Source organism: Gavia stellata, chromosome 3 (assembly GCF_030936135.1).
Source record: "Gavia stellata isolate bGavSte3 chromosome 3, bGavSte3.hap2, whole genome shotgun sequence".
Classification (NCBI taxonomy): Eukaryota; Metazoa; Chordata; class Aves; order Gaviiformes; family Gaviidae; genus Gavia; species Gavia stellata.
In genome coordinates, this window is record NC_082596.1 from 95,130,461 (window position 1) to 95,157,262 (window position 26,802).

The following is a 26,802-nucleotide window of genomic DNA, read 5'->3' on the forward strand; positions in this document are numbered from 1 at the left end:
TTCATATTACTGAACCATACCCTTTTATCACTCCAATATTCATCACATACTTTTTTTTTATATACATGTGGGCAAAATATCTCTGGTTTCCCCCATCTTAGAGAGAACTCTCAATCCCCACTTCCTACTAGAACTTTCCTAATGAAACTTCTAAAACAGCAGTGATCACTTAGTGTGGAAAGTTTTGTTTTCAACTTAGCACACCACCTGTCCCATTGAGAAGTAAAAAAATCAGGAATTTTGGTTCCAGCAAGGCCTTTTAAAAGGGAAGCAGAATCAATTTGCTGTTCTCTTCTTCAGCAGCTTGTTGAAAATATTCTGATCTACTAGATACACGCTCAGAAAAGCAAGAAAAAAACCCCAAAGCATGCCAAAGCCGCCTTCACCTCTTACGACTGTGCTTTCTGTATGCAGGCAAACCAAACCAAACCAATCAGAGCTCTGTCCTGATTCTGTCCCACACCGATTCCATGGACCTCAATTAACATTATGTCTTCTCTCAGTTAAGCTATTACATATTTGTGGCAAATCTAAAATGTCTTAGTCTCTCACGTACTTTTTAGCGCTGGAGCAATTAATTCAGTTACCTCCCATGAGAAAGAAAAAAGACATCCGCCAACAGAAGGGAGATGAACGTCCAGGGGCAGAGGCAGCAAGAAATTAATCGCAACCCAGAAATTTTGGCTAAAATAGTCCACTACTGGTCACAGTCTGCTTGGATAAGTCACAGGTATTTTTCCAAGGAAAAGAAAGTAGGCCAAGCCTTCCGTTTCAAGTCAAAAAAGCATGCTACAAGAGCTCAGGCTGCTTCCATTTCCAGTAGTCCTCCGCTACCCCACCACCACGTGAGCCACCAGCTCTTAACGCATCGTCCTCAGCTCTTCGCTTCAGCAAATTCAGTCGCAGCCTTTTCCACCTGCAGCCACGCTGAATTACAAACTGTTAATACTCTAAATCCACTCCACCATTCACATCCTCACATTCATACAGGCCGAGGTGCATTTTATTCTTTTCCTCACCATAACCCAAACTAGTTTTTTAAATCTTTATTTAGTAGCCTATTTTTCGAACCGCAAACAAACCGAAAATGCTCTGACTGGTAAGAACAAACTAGAGGTTAACGTGCTAATCTGAAGTGTGAGTTTAATCGAGGGCGGAACTTTAACCAACACGTTAGAAATTTAGCACTAGTCTGTTCAGAATGAGGCCTCCTTTGGCGAAGAGAAATCATTGCCTTCGTCCTGCTAAAACAGGAGAGACATTTTAAAATAGGTTTTAACACGCTTTTCATGCAAATGCCCATAATGAGAGACTAACCATAGCTTTGTCCAAATTTCTCCCATCCTCTTCTTTAAAGCCTTTGATTAAATAACAAAACAAACCTGAAACTTCTAACCCAAAAGAGTGCCTTCATCTTCCTGATCATTTTCTACAAGAAGGTCATTCACTCCAAGAAGGACATTGAGGTGCTGGAGCGTGTCCAGAGAAGGGCAACAAAGCTGGTGAGGGGTCTGGAGCACAAGTCTGATGAGGAGCGGCTGAGGGAGCTGGGGTTGTTCAGTCTGGAGAAGAGGAGGCTGAGGGGAGACCTTATCACACTCTACAACTACCTGAAAGGAGGTTGCAGAGAGGTGGGTGTTGGTCTCTTCTCCCAAGTGACTAGCGACAGGACAAGAGGAAATGGCCTCAAGTTGCACCAGAGGACGTTCAGGCTGGAAAAATTTCTTTCCTGAGAGAGTGGTGAAGCATTGGCAGAGGCTGCCCAGGGAGGTGGTAGAGTCACCATCACTGGAGGTGTTCCAGGAACGTGTGGACATGGCACTGTGGGACATGGTTTAATGGGCATGGTGGGGTTGGGTTGATGGTTGGACTTGATGATCTTACAGGTCTTTTCCAACCTTAGTGATTCTGTGATTTCTCTTGCATCTGACCCTGGTCTGGGCAAAGAGGGGGCAGCCAGCACTAAGAGCCCAACAGGAACATCACATCCCCGAAGCAAGCATATGGCAGAACAGCATGAGAAACACCAAGAAAACCCGACATTTAACTTTTGCTAATTTTATTACATGTTTGGTTGGAGAGGTTTCCTAAAATTATGCAATTTGACCAAGTCTGAGAGGAGAGGGAAGAACAACTGTTTTGTCTTTCAACTGAAGATAACAGCAGCAGTGCAGTCTAAAGAGAATTAGATCCCTTTTTTAGCGTTGCTCATTTTCTTAAAACAGGTTTCAGATGGTTATACGTGCATGCAAGTTCTCGTTCTAAAATGCTGAAAAAAGACCGAGTATAGCTGTATCCCCATTTTGGTTGATGAGGAGAAAGGCGGAAGTGTTACTCTATAAACTACCAGGGGAGCTGTACTTTCCAAATTAGAAGCCCTCCTTGTTTACCTGTATCACTGAGTGTAATAAATTTGCATTTGTTTGCAAAGAAAAGTATAACTTGTATGTTTAGCAATGAACTTAACTGATTTTCAATGTCTGTAAACACTGTTTGTAACACACCAGTGCTCCAGGAGCCTACACAGCTGGGAACCTGTAACTACAGCCCAATCAAAAAGTTCAAATATAAATATACGAAGTCATGAAACAGAGTTGGCCTCTCATGTCCTGGTAATATTTTCTTCTTTAAAATGGCAATCAAATATACATCAGTCGCTAATGACCTGGCTCAAGGCTTGAAGAGCAGCTAAAAGCTAATTAGCCCCCTAAAGCATCCGAGGCTTAATAAGCACTGTAGAACTAAAACCACTGTGCTATCTAACCTCTCAAAGCATCAGTATCATGGAGTAGTTAAAGCAGTCCCAAATGTGTTCATATCAAAATCAAAAAGATTTCCAGAATAGTGTTTAAAGGTTGATTTTAACAGGCCCTGTTCCTGGACCTTTTTTTCTTTTTATCTTATTAAATATTAAACTAAAGTGCACGCAAGTTTATAACCTAGGCTTTTGAAAATCTCTGCAAAATGTGGCCATGTAACACATGGAATCACAAGCAGTCCATAATCCTTTTATCTTCTAAACGCTATACAGTGGAAAACACTCAGTTCTATACAGTCTGCTTTTTCTCTGCATTTTATAACATGTCAAGCAGCTTTTAACATTCTCTTTTACAGTGGAGATGGGTGCAAGAAAAGGAATGCTCTCAAAAGCAGCAAAAAACCTTCCACAAACAAACATCGTTTAAATCACACAATCCTTCACCAACAGCTATGACTTCCCTCAACCTAAGACAATAAAAGCATGGATGACAATATTCAGTAAGTTTAAAAAGAAAAACAAACTTACCAGATTGGTAAGTTTTTAAATGAAGACTTCCAGTTCAATAAAGTTTTTCTTCTAAGCACGTAAAATCCTTCTGCAGCATTTGGAAGCCAGAGAGCACAACGCTATGCTCCATGGTAAAGCTTAACCAACTATATAACAGTGGAACTGGTATTGCTCAAGCTGAGAAACGTTAACTAGTAAAATGAACAGAAAAATAAAATTCACTGAAGTGTTTTGTAATACACATGAGCTTAGCTATACGAAAAACGAAATCTCAAATGCTGAAGTAGAAAACCCTTCTAGGAAATTTTGGCCAGAAATTGCTGAACCTCAAAAAAAATCATCCACCAAACACCAGTATTAAGTGTTTTCAACTAGTTAATTTGTACTCTTTATATCAAAGATTAGAGTGGTTTCTAAAGAAAAAAAATATTTATTCCTTTATTAAACAGAATAAGCTATGTTACACTACAAAACTAACTTTAAAACTAGTTTTGGTTAATGGGGTGTGACTGCTGAGATCTTTACAGATCTCCCATGACTGTAAAAATGTAAGCATTTTGCATAAATCCATCCCAAAAGAGGCTTTGATGAAGCCAGAGTGCAACAGTCATCTAAGCCTCCCCGGTTGTTCTTAGAAAAGAACTGCGATTTAAAATGCTGGTTAATAGATTTACAGCCTCCATTCAGAACTACGTTAACTCCTGTTATCTGGGGAAGGTGTTTCTCTTGCACAGTGAATATAGCGTATATCTTGAATACAAGTGTTTCCTCCATCTGTGAGCATGTGAGCCTTTCATCGTGGCAAAATGATAAGATTTTTGTCAATGTTATCTGGACTAATGTAGAGGGTCTGAGCAAGAAGGAGCATTATTGGCAACTGCTCTTAAGAAACTCAAGTGCCAAGTTTCCTCCCACCCAATGAACCTTGTTACGCAGGCATTTTTACTTCAGAGAATCCAGCTCTTCCCTGGATTTCTTCAACACAAGAGCAGTGGAAAATAGCAGTACTCCTAGCTACAGTTCTCAGTCCTGCCCTGTTACCTTGCGTACTCCGACACAAACTCTGAAAATCACGGCAACATACTATTTCTGTAAAATGCAATAAACAGCAAGGCTATGACGCTCATCTCAAACACAGTGAAAGTGATCTTCCTACGCTAACAGAAGCTATAAAATCAAGAGCTTTGAAATACTTATGTTTCAGCTTCCGGAGGTACTTCACAGCTTAAACCTTACTGTATGAACAGTATAAACAAGTGTAAATCACGGTCTACTTTTACACTGGAAATGTATTAGTAAAAGCAAAAGGCTTAACGATGTTTTAAAGAAAGTGGTAACACTGCTCTGATTCATTGCACAATTTTTGGTTTTGCTCAATTTGCAAAATGCATCATATAAATTACGTTCGCTAACATTAACAAAGAAACAAAAAACCTTCTTCCAGGGTTACTGTCAGTTGCAAAGACAGCAAGCAGCAGAAGTTGTTCTTATCTCTGAACAAGCTTTTGTATTTCTTAAAGAATAACCTCCTTCTGTACTTAACATCAACACAATTACATTCGGTGAACAGAAATTCTGTAGCATCCCGAAGCAGTCATGCCTTTTACTCTTCAACTTAGTCCACTTGGACCCGAGAGCCTTAAACAATTTGCATGGTCTAAGATCAAAGTCTGTTAAACTACCATTCCAACAAATCCTGCAGGTTTTGATGCTCCTTCTAGCATAAAAGTGAGATCCCACACATAGCGTTTATTCATGAATTGGCAAAAACTGAAGGAGGACAGAAGTGGAAGCCACACAGTGCTACTTCAGTGCTAAAAGCCCTCACATTTCCGTCACAACTCATAGCTATCAGAAGGAAAAGGGTCGAATACACACTGGAGCGTGCCTTAAAGTGAATGCAGCAACATATACGTAAGAGAATATGTGTTAGTGTTATGTATTAATTATATATAGTAACAAAGATGATGGTAGCGGTCAAACTTACACCATACCACAAGACAAGCCATGAACACGTCAACAGCATAACCACATCCTACTTCTCAAATGACATCATTCTGGGTATTTCGATATGAGAGACCCCAGAATCCTATCCATAACGCTGGAACCTGCAAGAGAACCGCTCAGGAAAAGCCAGAGTCCCTGAACACACGAGTGACTTAAAACAGCACTCAGGAGAGGGGGAAGACAGCCAGCTAGAAACACACAACAGCCTCTGAACTTTCAGAGGTCATTAGGAAAAGTGGATTACGTGTCTGAGGTGTAACAGTCAAGAAGGAGTATCAGAGCACACAGAAATCAATGAAACATGAGACCAAAGAGCAAAGTAACTTTATTTTAAAGGAAGCGAGCTCCTATAGAACATGCTCTTATGCTTAATTCTCTTCATCAAAACAGCCTTAACAGATTTACTGTGGTTTACAGAAGTTAAGGTTAGCAACTTACTTACTAAATGCTTTTTCTTGCTACTGCTAACAGCTAAGTTTTAAGAAAGCTACTTTTGAATAAAATAAAAGATAGCAGAAAAATGTTAGCTGACAACCTTCTGCCACTGGGGAAAAAAAAAATAAAAACAGACTGAGGAGAGACACTGAAACAAACCATCACAGAACTACCCAACATCCCCACAAATAAATACAGTGACATCTCTCTGGAAGGATACTAATGATATCTTCCTTGTTCTTTATTATTTACACTGTTTATAAAACACCTATATACATATGCACTTAACTTTATATAAGTTGGTCACACTGACAGATGACCAGATCCAGAGCAAAGATAGCATTTTGAAACATTATCAGCAAAAACCAAGATGCGATTGCCTTTTAAATAGAGATTGTAGGCTACCTTTAAAAATTATTTCATTCTAAATTCTAAGGCAAAATAAAGTCAACTTCACAAAATGTTATAAGCAAATATTTAAGATGTTTTTTAAGTCAATTTAATGTTATTACATACTATCCTACAGGACTTCAAAACAGAGTCATACCCTAGCTCTGCCCATCTCAAGGGTAAAGCCAGCTCTGCTCACAGGGCAGGGTGAGGAGTTTTCAAGGCACAGCTGTCCTACAAGGGCAAACTCCCTCAAGGAAGTATCCCAAGCACTTTGCTGCCTTTGGTGCAGGAATGCATTCCCCAAAGGAATCTTGCTATATTCAATTAGACTGGTAACTGGAGAAAGAAAAAATCTGCCACTATTAAAAGAAATAATGTGAAAGGAAAAACATATCCCATTCCATAAAATACCTTTAACTTCTGATTAACTGAGCTATCAGATAAAAAAAACGAGCACTGACAGAACCAGTTGTGGAGCAGACAAAAACTCCCACCAGGTAAGGTGAAGGTCCTCGAATCCAGCCCCCCTCAAGGCACTTGATTCCACAAAACTGTATTTGAGGTATGTGTCATTACAGGCTTTAAAAACATCACAGTCGTTCTGTTCAACACGAGACCTTGAACAATGTGGTTTTGTGGGCACTTTCTGTATAAATAGTATAGCAAAGATACTAATGGCTGTGGTTTAGGTTTGTCAGGGTTTTCTGAACTCTAACTTCAAATTGAAAAATGCCTCTGCTTAAATCAGTGTACACAGGCCAATTAAGAAGCACAAGATCCAGGACGAATAAACTAACACCCTATCTGGGATCGCAGCCATTCACAGGTACTTAAGACTGTAAAAACAGGCCAGCGTAGAGAGGTATTTTCCATGGCATGCTTTCCCTGCCAAGGGAACCCACCACTTTAGCAAGAGTTTAATACCGCTAGAAAAAACTGATTAGAGGGATTCAACACTCCTGGATCTTTCCAAAAGCTGCCAATTCCCAGGAATGCTCAGCAACTACTTTACTAAAGCACAATAGGTATATCCCTCACCAACTGAAAGACAAGCCCTTGACAGAACAAAAGCGCTTCTTTTTCTTTCAGAAGAGAAATTCATTGCAGGAACGTATTTCTAAAAGCCTACCCAAGAACAGTCGCATCTTTACAAGGACAAGTAGATCACTCGCAATGAACACTGAGTTAACCCAAATGAATTATTTTCTTTACAGCGTTTATTTTAATGAAAATGAGTTTTTCTTAAACTAATGTAATGTGTAAGCCTCGTGAAGTTCAAGAAATGGCTAGTGCCAAGTCCTGCCCCTGGGGAGGACCAGCCCCATGCAGCAGGCCAGGCTGGGGCTGGCCAGCTGGAAAGCAGCATGGCAGGAAAGGCCCTGGGGGTCCTGGGGGACACCAGGACCACGAGCCAGCGATGAGCCCTTGCGGCAAAGACCACCAACAACCTCCCGGGCTGCATCAGGCATTGCATCACTAGCAGATGGAGGGAGGTGATCCTTCCCCTCTGCTCAGCCCTGGCGAGAGCCACATCTGGAGCACTGGGTGCAGTTCTGGGCTCCCCAGTAGAGGTGAGACAGGGACAAACTAGAAGGGGTCCAGGGAAGGGCCACCAAGGTAATCAAAGGTTTGGAGCATCTGACGTACAAGCAGAGGCTGAGAGAGCTGGGACTGTTCAGCCTGGAGAGGAGAAGGGGCTGGGGAAGCCCATCGATGTGCATAAACACCTGATGGGGACGGGGATGGGAGAGAGAGGGGTTGACAGAGCCCGACGCTCCACAGTGGTGCCCAGCGGCCTGACAAAAGGTAAACAAACAAACTGAAATACAAGATATGAAGTTTAAACCTAAGACAACCCTTTTTTTAATGTAAGGATGGCCAAACACTGCAACAGGTTGCCCAGAACATTTGTGGAGTCTCTTGAAGACACTCAGAACGGGCCCCCACGCAGTCCTCTGCCACCTGCTCCAGCTCCCTGCCCTGAGCAGGGTTGAACGAGCATCTCCAGAGGTCCCCGAAAACCTCAGCCATTCCGTGACTCTGTGCAGGTAGCTCCAGCTATACTACACTGTTACATCATAGGGATAGACAAAAGGACATAATTCATTCCTCTCTACATACACCACGCAATAAGTGGCTGCTTATCCACTGCACAAGGTAGTTCCAGCTATGCTACGCTGTTACATCATAGGGATAGACAAAGGGACACAATTCATTCCTCTCTACATATACCAGGCGATAAGTGGCTGCTTATCCACTGCACAAGGAACACCATACACCCACAGTAGCTCCTGTGCCCTCCTCTCCCGCTTCCCCCTGTACTCCATGCTGTTGCTTCCCCCCTCCAAGAAGCACATGTTCTCATTTCATAACAGCTGCAAATTGGAGCCATTTAAACAACAGACCACCTCCTGCTCCTCCTGTCCTAAGATATGATCCTGCCACAGGCAGCTACTGGCAAATCTTTTCCTCGCAAGTGCTGTCAGCCACGGGGTTACATGCACTTGTGAATCCCGGGATGCTGGGGCTGGGGATAATGTATATTCTGTGATACTTAGCAAAGTATTGAAACAGAAGAACAGAGTTACCGCAACATAACTGAGCCCCCTTATACCAAATGGGGACTGCTGCCCTGTAGTGTTCTTTGCTTCACTTCTTAATGTTAGTTTCTTCCTTCTTTTGCTTCTTTTGATTTGCTCAAGGGATTCTTTTTCCTTGCCTAGCTGTTTGCTTTACACAGTCATCTTAACTTCCATCAAGCAAGTTTATGAAGACTATCTGCTTTAGTGTATCCTCTTTATTTCCTACTTTTCCTTTAATTAACCTTCTTTTTTTTGAAGGAGACTAATTACTATTTTTTTAAACTCCACCTACTTAATTACACTGGGAATTCTTTATTACTATTGCCTACCTCTACCTTTAATCTTATTTTATGATTAACCAACTGAGAATAAAATCTGCACAGGAAAACCTCTCAATTCCTGTCCATAAGCTAATGGTCTTTAAGCAACTCTTTGCCCTCGATATCATCGCCCCAGCTCAGCAGCTTCAACTTTATTGACACTGAAAAGCAGCAGACTACTATTAAGAGCGATACAAAAAGGCACAGAGATTATACTGTCAGTTGGCTTGTATCAGCTATATACGCATCTGCACATCCAGTGTAGAGGTTCAGAGAGTTTGGGAGTGGTTTCGTTTTTAAAGGAACATCAGATCAAAAAAGGTTGAACGTACAGGACTTGCTGGGTGCTGCAACACCCTTTGGCACACGGTATTAGTGAGGGATCAGCTTCTCAGACAGTCGTTCTTCAACCACCAGCGTGAACACACTACTACTGGTTTGAATCAGTGCATTTTAAAGTCATACATGCAAGGAAAGTTATGTCGCAGAAACCACTGCAGAGGGCAGAGAATAAACAAAAATGAAATACTTCTCCAACATGACATTCATAATGCTAGATAACACTTCCAGCCTGGAATTTTTTTAATTTGAAAGAAGAATCTTACTGTGCTGAGTATTAACTTTTCTACTCAAAGTATATTTGCTTTGACAATCCACAAACTAAATGTTTCATTTCTTATTCAACTGACAAAAAACCAAAGATCTCCACAGCTACCAACAGGCTAGGATATAATGGCAGTTAGTTTTGTATCACCCAAACTTCATACATCGGGTTTGTTGCTGTAACAAATTAAGATGTATGTGGGAGAAGTGGTGTTCTTTAGAGATACAAGCTTTCCTCACTGTTGTAAAACCCAAATACAGTAGTAGTTGCTCTTTTCCGAGATGGAAGATGTTCAATCTTTCAGTTCCAAGTCTCACGTTCCAGTGCTCTCCCCCATGTCTAATGAACATTGTAAAAAATGGTCAGAAACAACAACAAACATTGTCCTTCTCCATAATTAGGAACTGCCAGGATCTGGGAGTAGAGAACAAATGATGCATGCTACAGGAAAGGAGTGACTCTCGGCAAAGAGAAGAAATGGAGACCAACCAGAGTATCCGCATGTCAGAACAGAAAGAGTATAGGGAGAAGTAAGGAAAGAGAGAAATAAACCCAGGCTACAAATAACATCAGGCTCATTAATAGAGCAGCAAAAGAAACATGAAGTTCAAAGAAATATTTTTGGTCATTTGCTTTTAGTTAGACCCTCTTTCTTAACCAACTCTGTTCTGCTGGTTAAAGGACACACACCATACCACATCAATTCTGGCATAGGATTAGTAAAATAGAAAGATGGCCACAACTGAACTGGAAAAGATCTTGTCATCAGGTTCTGTTGGCCAACACACACTAACTGGAAGTATTCTGGGAATAGCTTTTTTTTTTTTTTGACAACAGTAAAAAAGCAGCCAAAAAGCCAGTCTCAACACCAAGCGCAACACCAGCAGTCAGAAGCAAAGCCCTCGGAGGGGTGGAAGAAGCTCCTGCTGTGCCACCTTCTGCAGCAAAGGGTTTCTGTTCCAGATTAGGGCCCCGGGCCGCTGTCGGTAACTCCAGCACTGCAAGCAGATAGTTTATATCCAGCTTCCCTCTCCTCTCTACCTTCCTAAGCATGCCAACTGCTTACCAAGAACTACGTTTTTCTAACCAAAATGGATTTCAACAAACAGTCCATCCGCAGTGCACCACACTAAGCAAATGACTGCATAAATAGCCACACTTGTTTACTAAAGGTAAAATCTACAACATACCACAATATTTATTTATACTAGGCAATGTGTACCTCTGCATAGCTGTAAGTCTACACGTTTTCCAGTCACTCTCATCACAACTATACTTCTGCAGAAGTCAGCGGCAGAAGTCACTACCATGTCGTATTTTTCAACATCAAAATGTTACAGAGAAATAAAACACATTCTTCACAAGACTATTATAGACATCTATTATATTACCTTTCAAGAAAATGCATAGTGAAATAGTTTTAAGTATGTACCTGATACCCTTTTAATTAGAAGGTCCTGATTATGTAATATTTAAGCAGAAGAAAAAAGAAACAGCCTAACAATTCACACTTTTGAAAACACAAATATTCAACTCTTTAGAAGAATATTACAACATTGTATTGAAAAGTGATACAGAAGCCCCTATCTAAATAGGTCAGCAGTTCTCCTAAATAAGTGTGTTGATAATCACTTGCAAGTTACAGCTAATTAAAAAAAGAATACACTGCACGTTGCAAATCCATTCTAGAGAATTCACCACTGTAACGCTTAAACTCAGCACACTTCTTGCTCTAAAACATAAAATTACTTCGTGATTGAAAATATGAAGCTTTTAAAATGAAAACATGCAATATTCATTGACAAGTAAGTATACTTTTATGGAAACAACTTACTTGATTGAGTTTCTGAAGTGGTCCTCAGCGGGATTTTTTACTGTACAACTGTTCAGCAACCATAAATCTGCTTCAGCAGAGTTGTCTAGAAGACAGAAAGATAGAAATCTGTGTTAAGAATTACCCAACCTGTCAACTCCTACTTTATATCATATAAAAAAAAGCAAACATTGCCATTATCAGTAAGTGGACTATTTGCAAAATGACTTTACATTCAACATTTAAAACAATTACATTCTTGGAAGAGGTTGTTTGTTTGTTTGTTGTTTTGTGTTTTAGAAAAACACACCAAAAAAACCAACAAACAGACGTGCATTTCCGTTGTACTTTTTTTTTTGCAAAGGAAGAATGAACAGTTATCTCATTTACTAGATGAGATGCCACTAGGTTGCACATCATGGAAAACAAAGTTAAGAAAAATGGTCGCTACTCCCAAAAATGCACACTCCCCGGCAAGATCTGGCCTATACAAAGGCAAAAAGATCACCAAAATGCATAAAGGTGCTTTTTAATTTAAGTGGTCAACAAAAGCAGGTTTCACTAACAAAACAAAATCCCTGCTTCAGCTCCACAGTGAATTAGAACTACAAAAGAGACAAATCAGAATTTATAAAACATGAATCTCTACTAAAGAGAAAAGTCAATGTAGCTAATTTGGACAGAAACACACATATTTCTAGTTTAGATTATAACTTAGTTATGGTATAATTATAGTTCAGCAATTTTCAGACAAAAGATACTCATGCAACAAATATCTGCCTCCATTCAAGCAAGCATGTAATTTTCTTCAAGAACCAAACCTTTCTGTATGTTCAAAAACTATTGATATCTAAATGCATTAACAGAACTGAATCCCAGAATTATCTGCAGAAACATGACCTATAGTACAGAATAACTAGCATAGTTATTTTTCTTGTGAAGTTAGAGCTTCTTTTTTCAAATAAAAGAATGAAGATAATCCACCTCAAATATTCAAGTGCTCTAGCATTCATCAGAATGGCTTGTATCAGGTTGGGTAAGAAAATTTGCATCTCTCTTGCTACAATAATCAGGATGTACTATAAAGAAGTATTGACTGAGGTATCTTTAAATAACATAAGCCAATGAACAATGAATAGAACCAAAACGTCATTTTTAGAATGCCTTATTTGAATTGACATCCTGCTAAAGCAGAAGAAAGCTTGCAAAGGTTTAAGCATGTTTACATATGCACTCATCATGAATGTATCCACGCAGACATGAATATCCTTTTCCCCCATACACATGACTCCAAATGCTAAAAGTGAAAAATCTTTCCTTCTGACTTACTGCCATTTTCTCCAAAGAAATGATCCTTTACAATTAACTATGAGTCACTTAACCTAGGAAACAGGTAAAATGAAAGTAACATAAAATAGCAACCAAAGGACATACTTATGTTAAATGAGAGAAAACATTCAGAAGCTTTCTGATCTTTGTTGACAGAGATTACACCATTAACTTGGATCAAACACTGGCCTCTCCTATGACAGGGAAAGGCTACAAAGGAGTCATCAAAAATAACATTCAGACCTTTAGCTATTTTAAACATAAAGCGAATGTACCAAGATCTGACCCTGTCTCGACAGGTTGGGAAAAAGGACCAAGTTCAATTTTAGTCTATACAGAAGTCAAAACAAAAACGGAACGAGCCAAAGAATCTCTCCTCCAATCTCTCCTCCAACCCAGGCTGAATGAAAACGACGTTTTCAGACTAATGAACAGACTATTACTGTTAGAAAGATAACTATAGGTAATAAATTGATTAGGAACGATGTACAGAAAAGCAAAGGTGAAAGCAAAATCAGAAAAAGGGTGAACTCTTGGCCTTGTCAAATTCACCAAGTATGAAAACACATTTTCACAACAGTTTTTCAATAACCTGCCAAATGTTTGTATTTCTTACTTTTTTCAGCAGCATAACATGTTTATAAATTCAGCTCCCCACCCCTAACACACCCATGTGAGAATCGTGGGGGGCTAAATAACACGAGGCCAACACTGCAAGTCAGACAGGAGGCTGGGAATAGCTTTAACAGATAAAGAGTTTCAGTAGCAGTCCTGCTGTTCACAAACAGAGAGGGTCTGGTGGGAGAAGTGAAGGTCGGAGGACATCTTGGGCTTAGCGACCATGAAATGATAGAGTCCTCAATTCTTGGCCAAGTAAGGAGGGGGGTCTGCAAAACCACTACAATGGAATTCTGGAGGGCAGACTTTGCCCTGTTCAGGACACTGGTTGAGAGGGTCCCTTGGGAGACGGTCCTGAAGGGCAAAGGGGCCCAGGAAGGCTGGACGTTCTTCAAGAAGGAAATATTAAAGGTGCAGGAGCAGGCAGTCCCCATGTGCTGTAAGAAGAGCCGGTGGGGAAGACGACCGGCCTGGCTGAACAAGGAGCTTTTGCTGGGACTCAGGGAAAAAAGAAGAGTTTATCACCTTTAGAAGAAGGGGCAGGCAACTGAAGAAGAGTACAAGGATCTCGTTAGGTCTCATGCAGAGAGGGATTTGGAAAGGCAAAAGCCCAGCTAGAGCTCAACCTGGCCACAGTTGTAAGGGATAACAAAAAATGCTTCTATAAATACATTAACAACAAAAAGAGAGCCAAGAAGAATCTCCATCCTTTACTGGATGCGGGAGGGAACATTGTCACGAAGGATGAGGTACTTAATGCCTTCTTTGCCTCAGTCTTTAACAGCCAGACCAGGTATCCTCAGGGTATTCAGCTCCCTGAGCTGGATGACAGGGATGGAGAGCAAAATAGGCTCCCCATGATCCAGGAGGAAGCAGTTAACGACCTGCTATGCCACCTGGACACTCACAAGTCTATGGGGCCTGATGGCATCCACCCAAGGGTGCTGAGGGAGCTGGCGGAGGAGCTTGCCAAGCCGCTCTCCATCATTTATCAACAGTCCTGGTTAACAGGGGAGGTCCCGGATGACTGGAGGATTGCCAACGTGACGCCCATCTATCTGGGGAACTACAGGGCTGTCAGCCTGACCTCGGTGCTGGGAAAGATTATGGAGAGGTTCATCTTGAGGGCGCTCACAGGGCACGTGCAGGACAACCCAGGGATCAGGCCCAGCCAGCACGGGTTCATGAAAGGCAGGTCCTGCTTCACCAGCCTGATCTCCTTCTATGACCAGGTGACCCGCCTAGGGGATAAGGGAAAGGCTGTTGATGTTGTCTGCCTGGACTTCAGCAAAGCCTTTGACACCGTCTCCCACAGTATTCTCCTGGAGAAGCTGGCGGCTCCTGGCTCAGGCAGGTGCACTCTTCGCTGGGTAAAAAACTGGCTGGACGGCCGAGCCCAGAGAGTCGTGGTGAATGGAGAGATATCGAGTTGGCGGCTGGTCACTAGCGGAGTCCCCCAGGGCTCAGTTTTGGGGCCGGTCTTGTTTGATATCTTTATCGAAGATCTGGATGAGGGGATTGAGTCCCCCCTCAGCAAGTCTGCAGACGACACCAAGTTGGACAGGAGCGTTTGATCTGCTGGAGGGCAGGAAGGCTCTGCAGAGGGATCTGGACAGGCTGGATCGATGGGCCGAGGCCAATTGTATGAGGTTCAACAAGGCCAAGTGCCGGGTCCTGCACTTGGGTCACAACAACCCCAGGCAATGCTACAGGCTTGGGGACGAGTGGCTGGAAAGCTCCCCTGCAGAAAAGGACCTGGGGGTGTTGGTCGACAGCCGGCTGAAGATGAGCCAGCAGTGTGCCCAGGTGGCCAAGAAGGCCAACGCCATCCTGGCCTGTATCAGAAATGGTGTGGGCAGCAGGAGCAGGGAGGTGATCGTGCCCCTGTACTCGGCACTGGTGAGGCCGCACCTCGAATGCTGTGTTCAGTTTTGGGCCCCTCACTCCAAGAAGGACATTGAGGTGCTGGAGCGTGTCCAGAGAAGGGCGACGAAGCTGGTGAGGGGTCTGGAGCACAAGTCTGATGAGGAGCGGCTGAGGGAGCTGGGGTTGTTTAGCCTGGAGAAGAGGAGGCTGAGGGGAGACCTCATCGCTCTCTACAACTACCTGAAAGGGGGTTGTGGTGAGGTGGGTGTTGGTCTCTTCTCCCAAGTGACAAGCGACAGGACAAGAGGGAATGGCCTCAAGTTGCACCAGGGGAGGTTTAGGCTGGATATTAGGAAAAGTTTCTTTGCTGAGAGAGTGGTGAAGCACTGGAACAGGCTGCCCAGGGAGGTGGTGGAGTCACCATCACTGGAGGTGTTCAAGGAACGTGTGGACGTGGCACTGTGGGACACGGTTTAATGGGCATGGTGGGGTTGGGTTGATGGTTGGACTTGATGGTCTTACAGGTCTTTTCCAACCTTAGTGATTCTGTGATTACTGCAGAGCACAACAATTTTCAAGAGATATCTTATTCAGAGGAGAGATGCCTTAATGCAGAGAACACCAGTTCTGGGCTTCATTTCAGTGCCTCCTTCTACCATGGTCTCCACATGTAAAGGAAGAGATAGCCTCCCTGTGACAATACTTGTCCCCTAAAACTAAAATAAAATTCCTTTCTTTAGAACAGCATTGGAAAAATTAACACATTTAAGTTTAGAAAGACCTTACACACTAACCCAACAGGAATCATTTCATACAGCAATTTAGATACCAGGCTATTAATGTATTAGCTCCTTGACTGGGAGTCTGAGGGACAACTGCAACAATTGCACATATTTTACACATAAAAAAACCATCTCCCAAATACATTCAAATTCATTCCTTCACAGGTTTCACCCTCTGCAGAACAGAGGGTGCAGAATAAAGGCTTCTGCAGAAAAGAATCTGCTGAGCAGTTTTGGGAAAAGAAGTCTCATTAATGTATATATCTAAAAATCAGTTAAGAAAAACAGAAGCATAGCAGGGGCTTGTCCTCGCCTTACAGCAACAGTATTATTTTATCATTTTTAGTTGTTCTATTTCTGTATTTATTTTTTAATCTTTTTTCTTATTAACTCTTATTCTCTTTCACACAGCTATATTTACATCCAAGTTTTGATTACGTATATACATAAGTACACACACACTTAGAAGTTATATGTATTCATTAGTAAGAGTTCATACTCCAACTCTTCAAAATGATAGCTGAATTTTCTTAGCTCTTTACTGCACTGTTCGTATGTAACAGAATTACACACATTGGTGTAGATTCACCATGATCTACTGTATTTTCTTAAGCAAACATCAGTTTCAAAAAATATTATTTACCAACAGGGCATTTTTGTATCAGGTTGCAGGAAAATACGCACGTTCACAACATTGTGGGGGCAACCTGTCAGTGGTCACGTTTTGCTTTCAGAACTTTTGATGCACTGACACTGAACACAAGGCCTTGATGGACATGCCGAAACGAACATGGGCCAAAACACCAGATCAACGTCGGCATGTACAAACAAGATCTTGAGGCTTCATAATTACTAAATATTAAGCAGCACTGGGGGTAAAGGTCCTTTATTTGGGGCAGGGGTATTGGAGGGACTGGTTATATGTATATATACACCTATATATATTCATCAGTGTTCTGACATGAGTAGTTGCTAGTGTTCAGTGTGTGCACAAAGGAAGAATAGAATAGCTCTGACAAGTAAGCTCGGGCTTCTAAAGACATGCCTACACGGGCAGATGGACCTGAGGTTTCTCTGTTTATACCCCAGAAGGCAGCTGTCTGGATGGTAAACAGCATACGAATCTAGCGCTGTGCCTACTAAAGGCAGCCCACGCACCCTTCCTTGGAAGGTCTCCAGCTGCCACCTTTTCCAGCTCCAGCCTCCACCTTGTAAGGTCAGAGTGAAGCTGGGATTCATTCATTCAGCAGGTTGATGCCCATCGTCCTCAGAAACCTCCATTAGACCATGAGGTTTTGGAGAAACCTCCAAAGTTTCAGTCAAGAACAGAGGTTTGTGTTTGGGTACTCTCACAGATCTGACTGAAGAGGACAATCTAACCTTTACAGAAGGTTTTCCAGCAAGCCATACATACTGTGACAGGCAAAACTGAAGCAAGAACCATAAGCACAGTGAACATCAATTACGGCAGTGAATATGAGATATAGGTGCCCTTTTCTATATCCTGCAACAAACTTCTCCAAGGGGTGGTTCTTTCTTCAACTTGTTTTTTTCCATATATTCAGCCTAATAATACCTTCTGAATGCTGATATTTTGATGCTGACCATTTTTTGACAAGCTACTTAAACAGTTTCCTGTATGTTCAGACATTTTTAGAAAAAAGTTATGTCAAATCAGCATTGTACTAAATGCTCAAAAACACAACTCAAAACCATGGCCTTTTTGCATTGTGACATCTTTTCCATAAAAGAAAGGCTACACTGGAAGTAAACCACAAAGTCTATCATACTCTCTGCAAAACAACATAGAGTACAAAGAAACCTAAAGGTCATGGAAACTTCTGAACACTTAACTTAATTGGGAAGCTCTGGAAAACATGAATTGGCTGCATTATGCAATACTAAGAGGATAAAATGGCAAGAGTCTGAAACATCAGTATACCTACAGAGGAAAACAATATTTACAATTCTTTTCTAACTAGCATTTTTGGGTTTGTTATCATTTTAGAAATCATAAATCAGCAGAAGACTGTAGTAATACTATCAGTTGAAAATTAAACAATTGACTTGGATTTGCCCTGGTGTTTTAACTTAAGTCTTTTTCTTTCAATTCTTTTTCCAAAACTTTGTTTTCTTCCAGTCCCCCCCCCCAAACCACATCTCCTTGAAAAATCAAAACACACACAAAGTACTAAAGCAGAAGAAACACAGATAGTGAAGCCCTAAAAGAATGGCCCTTCTTTACTTTCTTCAGCACATCACTCCTCTCTGCGCTGAGACCGCTACCAGATTTGCTCAGTGCTGCTTGCTCAAAAAACGTGACTCAATCTGTATGACATCCTTTTAAATCCTGTACATCAACCGGTGTAACTTCAATCTGAAGGAAGATCTTTCTCTATAATCAGAGAAGGCTCTCCCACGGCCTTCTCCTCCAGCTCTTCTCATCCTGCTCTTAAGTTCTCCGCGAGTCTTCCTTCTCACCCCTTTTGATTTTCCTTTACTTCTCTCTTGCACAACAGATATACCTCCAGTTTCTCTGTTTTCATGTGCTGTATTCTAGCCTCTGTTCCCACTTATAGGCCTCCCCATTAACGCTTTGTCCCTTGCGTTCTCACTTCCAAAACAGCTCTTCCCCCCTTCCCTCGATCCCCTGCTTGGCATTTTATGCTCCGGAGCCAGACCCAGTAACACCCAAGTTATGTATCTGGAGCATGTGCTCACAACTAGACTCCACGTGAATCATCTCCCCCCAAAAGACACAAAAATCTAAGCATGAGGACATCTCGCAGCCAGTTACAGAAGTCACCCAGCATCCTGACTGGAACAAAGTTACCAAACCTCTTATTTTCTTTCACCATCCCTGTGTCACAGAAACCCACTCTTAGCCCTGGGTTACTGAAATTAGGTGCTGGTTAATTTAATGATTTCTTGGGCCCCTGAGCATTGAGGGACCTCAGCAAGTATTGGGAAAGAACCTCTTTCATAAATAGTAGTTCAGAAATGCCGTGAGTCATCAGTGCAGAAGGAAGGTACATCTTCCTCTGGGGACATTAAGTTCAGTTATTTGTTTCTAGACAATAGGCTTTGCCTGGCAGAAGAAAAATACACACTAAGGTTAAGAACAACAAGAGAAAGCTTTTCTTTGTGCTTTTTGCTTTCCAGACCTTTCCTTGGCACACAAAATACTTAGTTATCATTTAGTAGTTCTCAATATTTGGTATCAAATGTAGTTAATTATCAACTTTCATATAACATGTCTTACAGAAAAGATTCCGAACAAACAAGCACCTTCCCTTTGTCTGCTCCCTCAACAGCAACTACAAATCAAAACCACAAGTTATCATGAACTTCCAGATGGCATTTGTTTGAAACCTCAGAGCCACATTATCAGTTCCCACCTCCCAAGACCCACCGTGCATTTACCAATGACACAAAACACTCAAATGCATGCTGAAAGTATTAACTTTACAGATTGCAAATGTCTTTCAAAACAGTCCCACTCGTCTCTTATCAGCAGTCTTAGGATGTAAAATATAAAAGGGTCAACTTGATTGCAACATGATTTCTGTTTTCTCATGGAATTTCTGAGATACTCTGGTCATAACAAATTACTTCATGCACAATTAATGAAAATACAACAACTTGGTTCACCCTGCGAATATGTTATTTAAAGCCCCACAAGGAAAGACAGACTGCTTATCAAATCAGGTAATGCGGACAGGTCTTCATTAAAAAAATAATTCTCCCATCATGCCTCTTTCCCTAATTTGAACTGCAAATATACAAAATTGCTATTTTATTCTCCATTAACATTTCCATTGCTGAGCTAATTGCACAAGGAGTTTTTATGTCTTCCCCTGTTTTTAAGAAATTGAGTATTTTTAGTATATTCATCCTTGAGGGGGTAGACATCTCAACAGCAGCTACTGCTGGGCTACAGACAAGTTTTATAGAGCCTTCCAGATCAGGATGCTGTGTCCGCTGTCAAAGGACATTTCTCTCTGTCCAGCACCGAAACAGAGGTGCACAGGTACTGTCCACTGAAGACATCAAATGAGTAGGAACTGGGCATGTTTGAACACATAAGATCTAGCTAGTTCAGCTAAGGGGAGGGGGAAAAAAATAAAACCCAATAATAAACTATGTACTGGATTCAAAATACTACCTGTTAAATCCCTGCCTCTCTTCATTTCAGTATGATAGGCAAATAACTCCATTTTATTTACTCACGCGTACTTCCAGGTCTGTCTGTGACGTTTCTAAAAACGTACTGTCCTATTTCCAGTCACCTCTGAAAGCCCATTCCCAAATAAGAAGCGTACTCTAACACACCTCTCTCCTTTCAGCTGTTTAGGTGGTAGCGTGCAGCTCCTGGGACAAACTACTGAACTACGAGCTGGTGTCCTGTTCAATCTGTTCGTGGCCAGGAACCTTGCCTTATCGCTCCCTCCAAACAAGAAACTCTAAAATACAGTGCGGTTGTGGCTGGAGTCAGCCAAGGCCAGCAGAACATCCCACGGAGTCTGCTGCTGTCACTGAAGGGCAACTTTGAGGTTACTTGGAAGATATCTTTTAACTAGAACTTGAAAAAATACAGTAGCTGAATGCTTGAACTAACATTAATGTATTTATAAATGGTGTAGACAATATAAACTGTATTTCAGAGCATGCACATTAACAGAATCCTTCAGGCCTGGCACAGGTGTACTGAACACAGGACATAGCACAGAAAAGGCACATGAAAAAACCAAATTTTGCTTCAAAACATCAACTATGATAAACTTTACATTCCCCTTCTACTCTGTGACCATCAGTAGCACATACTCTTATTTGCATTGGGATTTTGAAGGGAGTAATCCATTCTCTATGAATACCTTCCATCTCTGCTCTAGCCACAGCACAGGCTGCAGCCTGGGTCCTAGATGATCCTTGGAGTAAGCAACCTTTTTCTCCCACTTTCTACAGACTTATGTCAGACTTACAGGCTACTCCAGGTGTACTCCTGCTTGGAGCAGCCCAGGGTCTGCACTGCAGCCCCCAGAGACACAGAGCTGGGTAGGAAAGCTTCAGCCCGTCCACCCTTAGCGACACCTAAGCTGCACAAAGTCGTGAGCAGGAGAATTAAGCATACTTTAAAAGATTTACCCTGTAACAACGTCAAGAGTCCAATTAGATTATAACTTTCATTTCAACTCCTTCTGCAATGTCCAGCTGATTTTTCTGCCTGTTTACCCAGCACAGACAACTGGAATTGACCGTTACTTTGCCATGTTGTTCACCTTCTCTAAGTCACTAAATTTTCCATGCGCTAAGGCATCTAAGGATAATTGAAGTTTAGGTTTAAAAAGGCTAAACCTAGAAGTGTTCCTTTTTTGAAGAGCAGCAGGTAATTACATTCTAAAAATGCAGTACCCATAAGGCATTTCAATAATTTCCTTTCAATTTTTTCCCTATTTGAGTGTTAACTTTCCCAAGCCCACCACTACCACCACACCTGCAGCCACTGAACATCTCATACTTCTTCCAATCAAGAAAGGGACTGATCATTTCCACATCTTATCTGCTTGTTATCTTTGTTGATCAGAACAAAATACATAGTTCAGTTACGTCTGTCTTCAATTCCAGGTACAGTGCTGTGCGCCATAAACATTTGAATTTGTGCTGGATTTTACTCTACATTCTATTTGTCTTGTCAAACAGCTCCCAGATAGACATCTTAAAGGAAAGGTACCCCATTTGCAAGTATAGATCCGTGACCACGTTCTAAGCAAAGCTTCTTCCAACACGACATCAGCTTATGGGCTACCTTTTTCTCATGGCTCTTTGTTGATACAAATAGTCAAAGGTCTCTCTGCACATGGTGTTATATGCCAAAGGTGGAAAAGGCAGCCTGAATTTTAGCTCATTCCTTCAAAATAAAGACTTCACTACTTTGAGAAAAGTGGATCACACAACTATTCCTTGAACAAAACCAGACCTTAAAACAAGAGAGGAGAAATCTCATTGCTGGCCAAGAGGTGTGTTGGCAAAAAGCCTAAGGGTAGCCAAGGTCTGTTCAGCACAGTACCACCTAATATTAAGGCACCCAAACGATCCTGGGCAGCAGCAGATGCAGATGCCACAGCACGGTGCTCTGAGGTGGGCATTCCACCCTGCTCTTGAGCACAAGCGTAATCTCGATGCAGTCCGAGAGTCAACTGCTCCTTTCACTTCACTGAAGACTTAATGATCAGTGTTTATAATTTTAATATGAAGAGTACTAATGAGCGATTTATCAGTCTTGCAGGGAAAGTCCCACGGCATTAGAAACAAGGTCAAGGAGCCTGTTTTAGCCAGGCTACACTACAGCAACATACAAATAACTCCAACGACTCATTCTGATGATTAACGTGGGTAGAACTTGTTTTGTCGACCGAATTTGGCAATATCCCAGAAACTTGTCCTCCTCTAAGTCTTAAGCCTGCTTGATCTTCCAGAAATAGCACACGCAGTATGATTCAGTGCTTTTTTGTCTCTTTGTACTCCCTACATACAGCTTCATACGCAAAACACAAGTTATTCAAATTAGCAAACACAGACTGATTGCTTCTATCTTAGTCACTAACAGTCCGAAGTCAACCATCAACAAAAGAAGTCTTGCACAATACCGTGCAACTGAAGTTTCAAAACACATCGCAAATATTAACTGATTTACCTTCAACACCCACATATTAAATATGCACCCAGCCCTACACCAATTTCTTTTCATCTTATAAATGTAGACAAGTAGTTTCAGAGTTTCTATAACCTAATCAAGCCACACAGGATGTCTATGCAAATAAGCCAAGATCTTAGCCAAGTTGTCCCTGACTTCAGGCCTGTTCCTAAACAGAAAGCCATTGCCTAGATTCATAAGCACAAGTTATTTCAGTCCACGTCATTTGCAGGCCAAATCAGTGATATCCAATAACTTTTTGACAACAACTTTTAAAGCACCCCCAAAAACCAGCCCTTCAGGAATCTGGGTAGCATAGCAAGTCAACAGAAAACACCGAACAGCAGATTAAATTGAATATTTTCTATGGGATAAGGTAAAAAAACCCAACCAAACAAAAAACCTCAAAAACCCAAACCACCACCAGATTACAATAGTTCTACTAATTCCCCACGAGTGCTCAAGTCCAACTCTTCCAGATGTGTTACTGACTGTCTTAGAGCATCTGCTGAATTCTAACTACTGCCTTGAGAAGGATGACAGCTGATGTGTAAGCTCCAGAAGAATATCTAGCTTTCACGGGGCTCACTGAAAAACAACTGCCTTCTCAGTTTTACTACAACGCTTTAGAAATCTCCACTTGCTTTATCTATAGTCTCAGAAGAAAGCTTACTTAATCAAATCCTCTTAATCACTTTTACTGTGTTTTCGAGATCAGAGTTTCTAAACAACTGGTAAAATTTAAGTGAAACTGATGATGTTGAGACCTGCAAGACACAAATGCAAGTCAGAAATGTTGTCCAAACTATTTATTTGGAAATATCACATACTGTGATGTTTTTTAAGGTACACAAAAACACTGTAGTTGGGAATAAGCATCTAATTTTATATGCTGACAGTAAAGCCACAGGTGAATGAAAAATGAAAATTTTATGGTTTTCTGTACACGTCATATGATTCCATCCGAATCTGCTGTAAACAGTAATAAATATTCCAAAAAAAAAATCAAGAAAGATTGACTGGAACCTGCCCCAGGAAGATCATTTTAATCTCCCTTAGGTGTAACACTCTGACAAGCCTCACTTAAACAAATGCAGAGCTAATGAAATCTGCAGAGCTAATGAAATGCTAACGGCTCTCCCTCACTATGTCTGGGGGGGAGAAAGAAGAAAATACAAACTGAGGGTTGCTTCAGTCCTATCACCCACCCAGGTGACAACCCACTGGGCTAGGCACAGAAGACAGAAACCTCTATAAAATGCAATGGCATTACTTGTATTACCTACTTGGTGAAGCCTCTCACACTTCCAGCCCCTGCAAGCCACAAGTATGTCCAGCAAAAGGAAGCTCAAAGCAGTGAAGCAGAAGATTCTCAAGTACAGCAGAATTCCCAAGCAAATGAGGAAGCATCTTTGCTTCATTTCAAGTGTCATATAAAACAGATCTTCAGTAATTAAATGCCTTAAATGATACCATAAATGCATAATGTTAATCTGGTGAGCAGCTTTACTTGACAGATTTCTTACTTTTTCAGTGTACCTATTCTGTACAAGTCGGCCCATGGCACTGAACTTCCTCACTTCCATAACTTCCTAATCTCCATTCGTTTTCACAAGAGCCAGGATTAGGGTTTTGCTATAGTCTGCAAATTAAAGCTAAATTTATTCCTGTATCTGTTTCACAATCTTTTTTTCTCTAAATTCTGTCTGCATTAAGTTGTACCTAGAAGCAATTTATTGATTTCAAACGCCTTGCTTCTACTTATTTCTCCTGATACCTAATGCCACAGGGAATACGGATTTAGGTTCCATCTATCATTTTTAAAAGAGTTAAAATATATAAGCTATTTGAGCCAGATATGTCTAAACACTTATTAAATTGTAGCTTCCGGCTATTTATTGACTTTCTCAGAACTACCTTCACACCTCATCTATTTGCTACTTTATCAGTTTTCTGAAAAGCAGGAGATACAGGCTTAAGGTACCATACCCAGCAGCCAGATAAGCCTTTGCTGTGGTTAATTCCCAGCCATCATCCCCAGTTCAGATTATCAGCAGAATTTAGTGCTTGTGAAAGCTCCAGGCTGAGCACTGCAGAAATTAAAGTTCATTCTTTACACACACAACCGATAGATGCAGTGCAGCGATCGGCAGTGCAAGCTTCTTCACAAAATCCCACCAACAGGTTTCAATTATGCTTTGTCTACAAACCCATAGGACAAAGTAGCAGTTCTACTTCTCCACTCGTTTATCCAGAATAGTAAGGAAGTCTGTTCACGGGAGAAGAGAAGAGCAAAGATGCACTGGGAAAGAAAAACAAAGACCGAGCGCAGGCAGATGTGCGAACATGCATCCCAGCCCCGCCTGCCCTTTCCCCATGCCTGGACTCATACCGAACAGACACACCAGCTCAGGCAGCTGCTACAGCAGTTACGTGCCCCTCTACAGTCTCGCTAGCCACTCAGACTGTTTCTCCAACACTTTACTCGCCCGTGCAACAGAAGTATCTAACAGCATCTAACTAAATGAACAGGTGAGGGCAGAAGTAAAACAAGACACCGGTCACTCAAAGCAGTCCCTTAAAGAGGTTGAGTTTTTCTGTACCAATACAGAGCTAGCCACTACAGCGTCCGACATGATTCCTCTTATCCTGTCTCTTCCCAGTCTTGGTTCGGGGGTTAATTAATATTCTTGTGAGAAAGCCAGTTTTGTTAGGTTCCTGTCATTTGTACAAAAAACCCAAACAGAAGATATTCTTCCAATACTAACAAGGTTGCATACAATAAGACTAGCCTATTTGGAAACTTTCAACAGCATTTACAGGTGCCAAAAGTTCAAGTATGCCAGTTTTGCACAGCAAATTGCGGCTTTTATGGCCACAGAGTGGTCCAATTCCATCAAGCACAAACCAGTCAAACACTAGTTTGAGGCAGCATGCATGTATTATTTGATGGAGCAGCAGCTCCCAAAAATAAAAAGAAGATCATTTCAACAAATAAGAGAAGGTGGGGGTGCGTGAGGATCCATTTTCTCATCTTATTTGGAAGCAGCATCTCAAGATTTCAAGCACTGTCACAAGAAGCGACGTTGATGTATCACAGCAGAGTGAGCCACACTTTCAGAGCGCACAGTACTGTCTGCCAGTTCTCCACTCCCTCCAAGGAAAAGGCAGGAGATCTGTCTGCTGGAAGAGCTCCCTAGGACAATGACATAAGGAGTCAAAGTTTTTTGGGTTGTCTCCTCCTCCCCTGCCGTAGGCTCCACACTGGGAGTGCCTGTCTTTTGGCTGGGTTTACCTTTGTCTTTCCCACTTTGAAGGCGAGGTAAGGAGTAACAACAGAAAACCTACATTTCACCACACAGCTCAAAATAGCCAAGATACTTCAGAAGCCATTTTCACCTTTCTCCTTTCAACAGATTGAAGATACTTCACTTTCTGATTTTAAGACTTCAAGGCCTGTAGTTATCCACAATTTATTTTACATTTTCTATTGTGAGAGGGATCTTTATGCAAATTCCTCTTTTACCATGTTGATGGCTGAAGTTTAATCTGTTATCTCTCATGATCACTATCTTCCTTTGTATGTTTGTATCTTATGACTTCACTGTCTTTACAGCTGTTTTCATTTAGCACATGTTCTCTAATTTACTTTTTCTTTGCTTTCAAAGATGAATTTTAAAAATAGCATATCAAGTTCCTACGTGTCGCACAACCCACCCCACTGGCACATTACCCACTCAACTGCTTGATACGGACATTAATTTTTAGAAAGCTTTTGGTGAACCCTAGTGGTAAACCTTAAACCAAAAAAGAAAAAAAAAAGCCAAAAACCAAAAGCAAACAACTTTTTTTTTATACTTTTAATATATGAAGTTAAAAACGCCTATGGTCCTAACCACCCTTTGCTAAAGATTAATGACCACTTCCAGTAGAAGACATAAGCTGTTTCTGTTTCCACACCTTCTGTCTTTTCAAGATTTCAGATAAGCAAGGCCTAATCGAAATGAATAAAACATTGCTAGATATAAAGGGAAGCGGTACAGTGGCAACAGAGGACACCAGGAGGTCCGTGACTACATGGAAAGCCTAGA

General features: G+C 41.4%; 1 protein-coding gene across 1 annotated transcript in view; it reads right to left on the reverse strand.

Annotated features, from left to right (window-relative positions):
• The window catches only part of CDKAL1 (CDK5 regulatory subunit associated protein 1 like 1), a 440,756-nt gene that overhangs the window by 350,594 nt on the left and 63,360 nt on the right, over positions 1 to 26,802 (reverse strand). Inside the window, exon 5 of the mRNA XM_059815360.1 lies at positions 11,444 to 11,528. Coding sequence (XP_059671343.1) covers positions 11,444 to 11,528 — 85 coding nt within the window. The remainder of the gene's footprint in view (positions 1 to 11,443; positions 11,529 to 26,802) is intronic.